Source organism: Topomyia yanbarensis, chromosome 2 (assembly GCF_030247195.1).
Source record: "Topomyia yanbarensis strain Yona2022 chromosome 2, ASM3024719v1, whole genome shotgun sequence".
In the NCBI taxonomy this organism is placed as follows: domain Eukaryota; kingdom Metazoa; phylum Arthropoda; class Insecta; order Diptera; family Culicidae; genus Topomyia; species Topomyia yanbarensis.
The window spans coordinates 149,183,417-149,196,145 of record NC_080671.1 but is presented as its reverse complement, the minus strand read 5'-3'; the positions used below and the strand labels follow the sequence as shown (position 1 = coordinate 149,196,145).

General features: G+C 37.2%; 1 protein-coding gene across 1 annotated transcript; it reads left to right on the top strand.

Moving 5' to 3' along the window:
* The first annotated feature begins 1,849 nt into the window (after positions 1–1,849).
* On the top strand, positions 1,850–11,602 carry LOC131681706 (CCHC-type zinc finger nucleic acid binding protein). Its single transcript, XM_058962677.1, has 3 exons — positions 1,850–2,008; positions 2,251–2,540; positions 10,452–11,602. Exons 2-3 carry the CDS (start codon positions 2,309–2,311, stop codon positions 10,700–10,702), a joined length of 483 nt encoding a protein of 160 aa, XP_058818660.1. The 5' UTR covers positions 1,850–2,008; positions 2,251–2,308; the 3' UTR covers positions 10,703–11,602.
* Positions 11,603–12,729: the final 1,127 nt, after the last annotated feature.

The following is a 12,729-nucleotide window of genomic DNA, read 5'->3' as shown; positions in this document are numbered from 1 at the left end:
TGGTTATGTGCTTCGTGGTCCTGGGCCGCCATGATTATTTTCACTAGCAACAAACAACACACTCAAACTTGACGAATGTGAACACCTATACTATAATCCATCTCGGTTACATTCGAACTCACATAATTCCCATGTAAACAAACCACCGAGAATTGGGTCATTAAGCTATATATAGTTTTCAGTTCCATTCGTTAAATTTTAGGTCCAATATACATAATATAACATTATTTTAAAAAAAATTCGTTATAATACGTGAAAACGATTTTTTTGTTTTTTAAAATAAATCTTATGTAAACTTGGCAACCATATATAGGAAAACTGCGATTTTTTACATCTGGTCTATCAAGACAACACCCAAAATGAAAAAAAACTATATACATTGAATGGAGTTTATGTCAAATTAAAATAACCCCGCGGGAGAACCGGGAAAACATGTATTCATTTTTTCTGATAGAGCATCATTTGTCGTGAAATTCAATATGTCAAATGATTCTGATAGTGTCAAATCCAGACTATCAACATATTTATTTTAAATTTAAATTTTATTTTCACGTTTCCTGAGTTGAAAAAAAAACATTGTTGCAATCACGAAAATCAGCTTTATACATGTATGTAATAAAACAAGATTTTTTTCTCATTTAATGACCCAATTGTCAAACTAAGTTCATCTGACTCATTTTGCGGGGTTACCCGAATAGAAATGTATAGTAACAAAACCATGATTTTCACTGTGACAGTACAGTAATTTTACAATAATTTACAGTAAGTTTTAGTGTTATGCTACAATACAAAAACAATAAACTTTAACGTTTTTACAGTAAATTTCAATGTAAAATAGAATTTTACAATGAAAAAGGGGGATGGTTATGTATCTTAACATTAAAAAAAATCAATTTTTCTCCATACATTTTTTTCTCGAACACAGTAAAATTTAATGTGAATGCACTGTATCAGTTTTTTGCTGAACAGTGAAATTTATTGTTACATGAAATTTTATTGAAAATCTACTGTGAGAACTTGGCAACGAACAATGTTGAAACAGTAATAACTATAATATTTATTGTTTTATGATTGTTTGTAGGGTAAATGCTATTGTAAAATTCTATCCGGGTATGTCCGTTGGTGTAAAACCTAATATCACAGATAACAGACGTTTAGGCTAGAACAAAATTTCTTCAAAAACCTGTGTAAACTTTCAAATTGATATACGTTGAAAATCCGTGTTTCACTATTGCCATCTGCGCAACTGTTTGCTACACGTGTTTGACAGCTGCACTCTAACTGCATTGTAGTGATCACTGCGCCATCTGCAAACGTTTGCCAAACATGTTTCAGATGTCTGATTTATTCGGAATTTCAGCAGCGGGTATTTACACACGATTCAAATCGAGCCTAAACGTCTGTTATCTGTGCTAATATTAATATAATAAATCAAATTATTGCCACATCTGTGTAGAGTTCACCTCATTGGTTGATCACCTGCCAAAAACCGGAAACAAGCGCTGTCAAAACCAGTCTATAATCCGTTGCATTTCATTTGTTTTGACCTCGAAAGCGGTGGCTATCTCATTTTCTCACATGGGCACGGATGCACCAAACAAACGGTCGTGTCGTTGGAGTGATAAAGAGGGGAGAGCGTACTAGAACAGCGGAGATTGCGACACCGTCATCGTTCATATTTTGCAATTCAGTGCTGACAAAAATTCTCATTCCCAGATCTTACTTTGCATATTTTGCTGAAAATTTCAACCTATTCTTGGTTAATCTAATTTCGCTTGATTTTTATGTTATATTTTGACAAAAAATCGCTTATCAAAATTCCATGTATATATTTAAAAACATCAATTTTGACGTTCTGTTGTGTCCGTCACTCTGGCAACACATGCATGCCGACGTTCTCTTTCGTCCAACCGCGGCAGAAGACGACGGCTAAAAATTTTTACTAGTGCAAGTGTGGAAGTGCTCTCTTGTGTGCGCCGCGAACGGTTTTTGTGGTCGGTTGAAAAAGGTAGATTTTCACTTCAATTTGCTATAAATTACAGTTAGTTGCATAAATTACTATTCAGTTGAGCAAACGAAATACATTTCAAGGCAAAAAACGTCGATTCAACCGGTTAAAAATGGTTTTCAAATTACCCCCGTGCGGGCAATGCTAAAATCGACATCTTGGTTTTGTGCGCCGTGCTTTTCACTTGGAAAATAGGAAGAAAATGCAGTATGCTGATAATTTTTATTTTCCTTGTCCTGCAGTGTGGTGAGGAGAGGAGTTGTAACAGGACCCGACGTAATCCAATAAACAGCAGGAAAAATGTCTGGAAATACGTGCTTCAAGTGTGACCGGCCGGGACACTATGCCCGTGATTGCCAGAACGTCGGAGCGGGAGGCGGTGGTGGTGGTCGCCCCGGAGGACCCCGTGGTGGAGAAAGACGAGAATTCGGCGGAGGCGGCAGCCGCCGTGAAAAGTGCTATAAATGCAACCAAATGGGTCACTTTGCACGTGATTGCAAGGAGGATCTGGACCGGTGCTACCGCTGCAACGGTAAGTTTTTTTATGCTGCTTTCTGACTTCAACTTTCTAAACACGTACGTCGTTCACGCGTGTGCCTGCTGAAAGTATTAATCCTTACCGATTAGGTGCTTTGACTGCGGTAGAATATATTGAGTGAAGAGATTCCGTGAAATATTACATTTTCAGGAATATCAAAATTTAATGTGTTATTCATTTCTAATTTGCATAAAATTGGTTCGAGCAGAAAAATGCAGTTAAAGGAAACGGTCCACTCTATGACATGTTGCATGTCGTTGACCGTGAGTAGACGTCACTAGGAAGAGCTGCCAGTTCTATAGTTCGCAAAGATTAAACTTTTTATTATCGATCCCGTAAAATTAGAGGTACAAGGCTAAACAAACTATTCAACCTTTTAACGCGACAAATGGGCAGTTACAATCAAATAATTATATTAATCCAGAAATGGGTAATTGTTCCGAATCGCGGCTTTTTCGAAAAGAGGGTTAATTTCTTTTGAAAATGGTTCTAAATGGCCTATTTTATAACAAGCAATGAAAAAAATTTGGGGGGAAAGCTTTAAAGTAGTTTAAACTGGAAAAAAAAGTTGTTCCCACTTACCTTACTACCAACGGCATTGCTCATGAGAAAGTGACGTTAAGGGTGAAGGTAGTGTGATGCGGCTTTGCCGCATAGTCGAGTCCAAGGATTCGAAGCGGCGCAAAGCCGCTGAGAAACCGACGGACGAGGTGGTTTTGATCTTGCTATCGAAGGGTGCAATCAAACCTGTAATCCACTCGTTTGCCCGGTATACTCAAACATAGGGACTATCCCTAGTTTAAATCCGACTGAGCGGCAGCGAAGTCGGACAGCACTTGAATGAAGCGATGTGGCGTAGCCACATTCGGCACTAACAACATTTTATTGTAAATGAATACTATCCTATTGTTACTAAATAAAATATTGTTAATGCCTAATGTGGCTACGCCACATCGCTTTTTGTGATGCTGTCCGACTTCGCTGCCGCTCAGTCGGACTTAAACTAGGGATAGTCCCTATGTTTGAGTATACCGGGCAAACGAGTAGATTACAGGTTTGATTGCACCCTTCGATAGCAAGATCGTTCGCTTGTACTGTTTACATGGACTTAGAAAAATTTGTGGACGACTAGATTCTTTCGAAGCAAATCGCAAAGAATTTTTCTAAGTCCATGTAAACAGTACAAGCGAACTGTCAAAAATGGACGCTCAGTTCATTTGTGTCGTCACCGTAAAGTATTCAATACTTTACGGCGGCGTCTGAAATGAATTCGAATGTTCATTTATGACATTAGGCTTGTAAGCAGTTTCATGGACTTAGAAAATTTTGTTTCAAGCGAATCTAGTCGTCCACAAATTTTTTCTAAGTCCATGTAAACAGTACTGATGAACTGTCACGGTAAGTGAAGTTAACTGTGTCAGTAAAGAACCTAATCTATTATTTCGTATTAAGTATAAGTATCGATTTATTTATGGTGTGTATAAAACTTTGTTAGTGTCTATTTCAAGTAAGTATTAACAGGACATGTTTACATTTTGTTTGTGTGCCCTTTTGAAATGCTCTTATCGAATTCCGTTTTTGGATCAACTGCGCTAATCCACTTTGTTCTATGTTTAGTTGGATGTAGAGTTAGTTTCTTGCAGGGTTTTGATGTCTTACATGCAGCACAAAATGCATTGTAAATATTAATTTTGATGAAAATAACATGCATTTAATTTTCTTAATTTTAAAAAATGCATCAGAATTTATCTGCCCCTGGTGTGAAGCCAAAAATAACTCCCCGAGTAGACTAATCGAACCAATTAAACATGCCTCGTTTGAAGGAGATAAGAATTGTAAATATATTAAATTTTCCTCATAATTTAGTGATTGTAAGGTGCATTATAGGTATATCGACACAGATTATTCATTAGGGCCTAAGTCGCAATGTACTCAAATGGAGAAAAATCAGTTTCAATACTCGACGATGCTTTTGGAAATGTAGCTGTTATTGTAGGTATAAATTACTTTATGACCATGTTTTTCCTTCGGTTAAACCTTATAACAATATAACAAATAATTTGACTCCTATGTGTTTTAGTAGGTAGCAACTAAAAGAATGCTTACGCCCAATTTGCATTCCGGTCGTGATTTCACCCTTCAGCAATCGCCATTTGCGAGAAGGCTAAACCGTAAATATGATTTTCAGAAGGGCGCGATAAATGGACTATACTGACTCTGTCTTGCTGGGTAGGGCTGGGTAAATAGCAGGGTTGTTAATACGATACATTTTTCACGATAATTTATCGGCGTTACTCGTTAACGATAATGTATCGCCATCGGAAACTCCGTTAACGATAATGTATCGTCGCCTTCATCGTAATCGTAGATAATTCGATCATGAATCGACCAAAGGACCGAAGTCGCAATGATATCGAATCGAGAAAAATAGCTTTGAAAATTCGCTTCAGAAAATTAAATCGTATTTTAACAGTGATTGCATACTGCGCTTTCAAATGTATTGCAACACATTAAAGAATACTAGTTTTCGGAAGCACAACTAAAATGTTTTATATAATAACGATTTCGTTGATAAAATTGAAAAAAAAATATTTCGCCGAGTGTTATGAAATGTTGATTAGGCCATTTTCGAGTCGCCCTCTTGTTTTGACGATTTTCGCCGTACTCGCTGGAGGGGAATATTTGTTATTCTCCCGAGGCGTAACAAGCATTTGGTTTTTGTTTAGGGCGATTCTGTTTACGGGCCTTGTAAACAATGATGCTGTCAATTTCGCCCGTATACACTACATTAGAAATGTAGAGGCGTAACCCGCCTGGCGGTTTGTTTAAAGTTGCAAGTCGGATCCGACTTTTTGTTTTTTATTAATTTTCATGAAGAGTAAAACATTTATTAATGAGTTTTTATATTTATTATGAAGTATTTTTACTCCTCTAGATATTAATCAAATCTCCGTTTGTGTACATTTGTTATATAGGCCCATTTGTCGGTTCACGATCGAATTGTATCGTCGTATTCATCGTCATCGTCGGTTCATCAGTTATCGCGATACGTTTTGCGTTACTTTCCCGTTTATTGGAGTTGAAGTTGATGCGGTTAACTTTCAATTGTTTAGAAATAAATAATTATTGAAGGACATATTGTTGGCAGTTGAAAATCAATAGTTTTGGACATTTTCTATGCACAGTGGGGTCCGACGATGCGTCAAAATGAAATTTTTCAACTTTCCGGGAAAGTGTATTATATTGAAGGGAAAGTTGTTGGTAGTTGAAAATCAATAATTTTGGACATTTTCAATACGCAGAAGGGTCCGACGATGTGTAAAAAAGAATTTTTTTTCAACTTATCGAGTAAGTTGGTGCACAGAAGAGTCCCAGCTGCACAGTGTTTCCAAGCGGCAAAAAGGTGATCAAAATTATAAGGAGACAATAATGTAAAATGAATGTTATTTTATATATATTTTTTAAATTCAGAAATAATTATATTGACAGTATTTTTCATTCTGGTGCGTTTTTCATGAATGGCTAATTTCTGTACTTATTTATGGGTACAAACTCTGTACCCATTTAATAATTTTACTTCTATTGAAAATGCGTATTTTTCTAAGCATTAATGGGTACTTTATTTTATCAGTGATTGGTATTGTAGTTCACTGCAAATGGTTATTATTGTTTTGTCACAGTGACATGGTTTTGTTACTGTTCTATTCGAGTGTCAAGTTCATACGAGCAAAATCCGCTTAAAACAACCTGAATCCTGCTATGGCTCGAATTCTTCGAATAAACTTAAACACTTTATTAATTGATTAATTAGCATTCAATAAATCCGATGAAATAATGTTTGAAATGGTTTTCGCTGTGATGTTTCGTTTGCTTAATGTTTCATTCAGTATGAATTTATTTTGTAATTTGATCGAGGTCACTCAAAATTAAGCAAAAAAAATAAATAGATAATACATAAAATAAATAGGTTGCCAGAAAGAAATAAATAGTCTGTATTCTACGCAGTGTTGCGCATTCCTATGTACGGGACTCTATATTGAATACAAACTACCCAAATCAAATTATGGTCTTGTCAAAATGCTATTTAATAGTAAATGACGTGAAAATTTAAATGCAATTAGATGTTATCTACGTATAACGGGTGGGCTTTCAAATGGCCTTAAGCGACAAAAGTAAACAAACTGGCTTATCTACACTGAGAAACAAAAAGTTAGCATACTTTCTATTCCCGTCTCTTTTATTCTGCTGTGATTTTTATGCATTTTCTAGCATTTACTTCTAGTAAGCATTCAATGAGTGGATAGAACGAATGTGTCCAATGCATAAAATTTACAGCAGAAGAAACGATAGGCAGAAAGAAAAGCATGCTATCTATGCATAAATTTCTGCGTGTGCACTACACCACTCTTTTCTAACCTTACTATTGTATCACGCGAATAGGATTCCCCAAAAACGGCAGGCATCCAAATTATTTATCAAATTAAAAATCGTAGTTTTTTGCACGGGTTTTTACACGGTAGATCCTTTCGTGAGTTCTTTTTAGACTTTTTAGCTGTTGGTACCGCTTGTAGTGTACGTAAAACATACGTACTAGGGTTTTTCTCTTCAAGCTGCAACTTCTTCAACACACCATAGAATTTCCACGGCTTAACAAACCGTTCCATTTATTGTGCTAGTCTTCCACATTATTGGTGGTTCTAGGAATCTTTGTCGATATATTTTCGAAAACTGACCACGAAGCGGGGGGCAAAGAAGGGTTATCGAGAAACTTTTTGATTAGTTTCCTTCCTACCAAAAATACAATTTTTACTAATGTAATACAAAAAATCGTCGAGAGCCTTTGGACAACTTTTCCTCAATTCTTCGAGTGCCATTGGAATACCTTGATAAGGCAAGAAATCCAAGGCAACAGCTTGTTTGTAAATAAGTTGTATTCGGTGATCTTCCGAATATTTTGTCTGACGACCAAGTTGTTTTATTTCTCTGAAAAAACTTTGGTTTAGATGGAAGAATCATCCGTGAATTAGGTGGAAGAATCATCCTGTCTCGAAATCCAATATTACGTAGAGAGCTATTTGGTATATAGATTCAAGAAATTGCTCTTGTTTTGAAAGAAGGAATCAACCCTTATGTTTGAGTATACCGGGCAGACGAGTGGATCAACAGTTTCTTTGCAAACTTATTTGGCATGCAGCTCCAAGGATGTTTGAAAGAAGCAATCAACCCCTAATTGTGGGAAAAGACCTGCTCATGTTTAAAAAAAGGAATCAATCCCTAAGTGTTCGTAAACCGGGCAAACGAGTGGATCACCGGTTTGATTGCGAGGGCTATTTGGTATACAAACTCAAAGAACTGCTCATATTTAAAGAAGGAATCAGCCTCTATATTTCAGTAAACCAAGTATACCAATAGATCACAGGGTATCCGAATAGGGACCTCCGCTTCGGTTCCTTGACCTCGGTAATTGTGGCAAAGCCGCATCACACTAGCTTCGCCACATAACATTAATTTATGAGCTACTATTTACTAACGGTGTTGTGCCAAATGGACTTCCACCATGCAAGATATAATTACTAATTTAATTGATTCAATTCGGTAACGGAACATCTTAATATATATTTACCTCGATCGATGGTGTTTCCGAAATATTTCTTATTATTTTGTCCGGTTTATCACAAGATTTCACCGCTCGAGCTTACAACTGCGTCCTATATGCATCAGTTTGCACCGGAAGAGCATTTGTGGCGTTGGCAACAGAACCTCAGTGACGTCGGATAGTACACCTAAAAGTGATGTCGCATAGCCACATTGGTCAGTGTACGGTTGACTAATGTGGCTAAGCCACATCGCTTTCTGGTGCACTGTCCGATTTCGCAGCCGCTCAGTCGGCTTCAAACTAGCTAGGGTGATGTGCCTATTATGGCAGTAGAGCCTATTGTGACCCTATTTCGTACCCCTTGGTTTCGAACCAAGCATATGAGATAATGACACTATCGATTTGGCTAAAACAGGTGTGAAAAAATAAGCTATAGTTATATTCTTTATTTGTTGTGCACATATGTATTTAGAACTATCCTCTAAATCCAACTTTTAATTAAAACAAAATCGCCTTATTGAAATATCTACTAATCCGCCTCACTCCCGTAGTGAACCGAAACTGGATGCAACGGCGCTTAGCAAAATAAACACTTACGAGCCAGCATTTACCGCCTCATATCTCGTTATTCCTGCACAAATATACTAAACATTGCATTGATACATACCTTTATTTTAGCTGGAAAACCTTTTTACGATAATTTCACTTTAAAATCACTCGTCAAACACTAGAATAGGCCTAGTGTTACAATAGGATAAAACTAAATACGGGGGTTCCTATTATTGGCATGTTTTGCTGATACACTACCACAATCAAAACCAACTTTTTGCATCCATCATACAGAAAAGAATCACCAGTGCGGCCAAACCAAAACATGAACTTGTAAATATGATGTAATGCAATTTCAGGTATAAGTAATCAATTATTTCAAGTTATTCAACTAATTGTTGATTGCAGATATTTTATTTTTATCTGCACATACAATTCGGATCGAAAGAAAGCAATGTGTGATGTGAAACTTGTCATTCCAGTTGCTAACCTTCGAATGGTTTTTTTCTGCGTGCGCAATTCTGGGCGCTCTTCTACTAACAGCTGATGAATTTCATTGATGTGCGTGATGTTTACGTTTGTTTTGATCGGCTGAAAAAAGCAGAATGATTCGTTTTACAAATCACACGTTGGCGTCCATGATCTGGATAGCTAGTTAGAATCGACGCAAATGGAATATGAGGCATTGCGTTTCAACTAGATTGTTTTTCGATGAGGTGAAAATTGGCACACCCATGAGGCGATAATTGAATCATTGAGGTGGGAATAGATGCATAGAATGGAACATTTATTTTCATTTATGCTGAAAATTGAGGCAATTCTGCTAAATAAGCATTATATAGATGTTTAAGAAACAGTACACTGATACTTTATTCTGAGAAAGGTTATAGATAATATGGCTTCTTTTAAAATTGTTCAAAAAATAGTGCGACCCTCTCCCTAATGGTGCCAAAATAGGCTCATCACCCTATAGCCCCTATGTTTGAGTAATCGGGCAAACAAAAGGATCACAGGTTTGCTTATAACTCCGGCGACGGGTATCCACGACGCATTAACGTCGGACTTCTATCACTAAAGTCACTAAACTAGACAATTACCGATTTTATATTATGCTTGAGTGAATGTGGTATTCAGGTTAATAACATTCGGGTGAGTGGTCCATTCGGGTTGATGGCATTCGGGTAAATGGTCCGTTCGGGTTAATTTACATTCGGGTAAATGGTCCATTCTGGTAAATGGTTTTCGGGCGAACATCATTCGGGTAAATGACTTTCGGGCAAATGTGATAGAACCGGATAAATGAGTATTACAATCGCTTGACTGCAAAGAGAAATTCGATGCAGAAAAAGGAAATAGGATATTTCTAGAGGAAATTTTTAATAGGACGTAAGTAACATTGAGAGCCTCTCTTTGTTTACTTTCTCTTTCGTTTATTACGACGTCATTACAACACTTCGCCCTAATTTTCCAGTACAAGCCGACGGTTTTTACTAGAATATTATGCAAAGAGTAGAGTAGTAAATGTTGAAATGGCCGAGTAATAAACAGAAGAGAAAGACCCCAAAGAGAATCTCTCATTGTTACTTACGTCCTATTGAAAATTTTCTCTAGATTTGTGTTTTATTGCTTTATAATAATGTTGGCGCCTTATTTATTTTGTGTGTAAATACCACCAGCGATACATCCTAAATATTTTTTGTCTGTTGATTGTGGTTCACGTGGAAATCTTAACTGTACCCATTCTATCTTTTTTTTTGCAGGAAGCGGTCACATTGCACGTGACTGCAGTCTGTCGCCCGACGACTCGTGCTGCTACAACTGCAACCAGAGCGGTCATCTGGCTCGAAACTGTCCGGAAAAGAGCGACAGGGATATGAACGTGTCCTGCTACAACTGTAACAAGAGTGGTCACATTTCACGAAACTGTCCCACCGGGGACAAAAGCTGCTATAGCTGTGGCAAGATTGGTCACTTGAGTCGCGACTGCACTGAGAACAAGGGTCGCGATTAGAAGTCGGGTTATGCGTCGTCGTGGTGCACCAGCAGCAGCAACAACAATAACAATATCCACATGAACAATAACAACAATAGCAGCAGTTTGAACCATATTAACAACAACAACAACAGCGTTGGAGCTGTAACCAGTTATTACCGGTTGCCTTCGCTCCCGTCTCGAATTACAGTCTCGCCGACTATACAGCAAGAACAACAGAAACAATTGTTCGGTGGACTGAATTCATTCCAGAACCATCTTCACCGTCAACTTCCATCCCAGTCCCTTCAGCAGGCCGTTCAGCAATTCCCATTCGCCGAAGGTACGATCAAATCGGCGGTGAGTGACCAACATCAGACGGTTGCAACGGCCTATCTGTTGCAGTCGCAACAGAAAAGCTACTACAACAGTGCGTCGTCGCCGATCGGCGCTCATCTTGGTCACTACGCTGCGGCTGTTGTTTCCGGCGGAGGCAGTACTAGCGGATCTGTTACGACGATCGGAAGTGGGTTAGGAGGTCATCCTGCAAGTACTTCGGCGGTCGCTGCTGCAGCTGCTGCCACCCTTCACGCAAGCAAACCACGATTCAAATTATAATACTAAATGATGATAATAATTGCAAAAAAAAAATTTAAATGTTGATTAATCACGAATGGAAAAGAGAAAGAAGGAACGTTTATGAAATCAAAACTAACAACAAAGAAAGCAGATCGGAGTAAAAAAAACGTACGAATGGATATAAATGATTCACTTTCACACAATTAAACTAAAAAAACTCGTTTATGCCATTTATTGTTTTTCTTGTTTTTTCATGTTCTTAACTGTACGAAGCAAAAGCATTGAAAAAATTATACAATATTTCGTATGGAGAACTAAATAAAATACCAGGAAGACGAGAGTAACCATTACAAGGTTAAATCTGTTTGTTTTTATATACTTTAAAGGTTGAGGGTAGCATTTCTGATGCAGCATCACACGAGAAGCTGTTTGTCGTCAAGTTAAATGTTTAATTTTTCAACCTTCGTTTCGTATTTCATATTACACATTTAGAGTTAAAGGTTAACGAAACGATTTTTTAGGAGTTTTTTATAACGTCTTGAAAACACATAGTCGCAGGAACGAAAGCTAATCTGTTGAATAAGCGGACATGAACTATGAAAATGTTTTTCTCGAATGGTAAGCTCGATGTAAAATTGCACGTCGTTTTGATGTATAATTTACTCGAGCTTATCATTTGCATTAATTTGTTCCTTTTGCATCTACACCTTCTAATTTATCATCGTCTGAAACAAAGTTTGCTTAGAAAGAAAATGCTTCATTAAATCGCATTATTGGCATACCCATGCCAATAAAGCAATATTACAAAAAATAGAACTTTGCGTATTAGTCTAAATACAATATTTACTGAATAAAATCAATTGCAAATTATAAATCATATAAATCTTAACAAAAACCAAAATCTATTCATAAAAGAAAAGAGAACAAACATTTTCGTGTCGATAAACGTCTATATATTGCAGAAACAATGTAATCGTACAAAAAGAAGCAGACCAAACGATAAAGCTAAAACGGTTAAAGAGAAGAAAACCCGATTAACGTAGCAAGAGGAGAACAAGATCTCACTTTTCCAGCTAACGAATTTCAGCAGGAAAGCTAGAACACAAAGTTGAAGAGCAGACAAACGAGGGAGAAGAATACACACACGATTTATGCTATGTTATTCTTTTTTAAACTGTGATAACAGCCAAATCATGAAGAGCAGAAGCAGTCAGTCGTTAAGGACAACGGAATTAAAACTGAATTTACTATACTGGAATACTGAGAATATCCCCAAAGCAGGAGAAGGGTATTTTTTTTGAGAGTTCACAATCACGGCATTTGATTGACTTTTTGATGGGATCATGCCTAGCCGAAGTTTTTTTTTGTTATTGCAAACTAGACATCTTACAAAGCGAATAGATTCGGGAAACCAAAGTTTCGAGGCAGTTTGGTTTGGTGGAAACTGTTTTCTTAGCCGTCCTCGCGTTTACACTACAAAACCGAAA

Bases quoted from the DNA above. Each gene is read 5' to 3' on its own strand.
- LOC131681706 (XM_058962677.1), top strand. From the start codon at position 2,309: ATGTCTGGAAATACGTGCTTCAAGTGTGACCGGCCGGGACACTATGCC. The intron at 2,541-10,451 runs GTAAGTTTTTTT...TTTTTTTTGCAG, and splicing joins CCGGTGCTACCGCTGCAACG to GAAGCGGTCACATTGCACGT.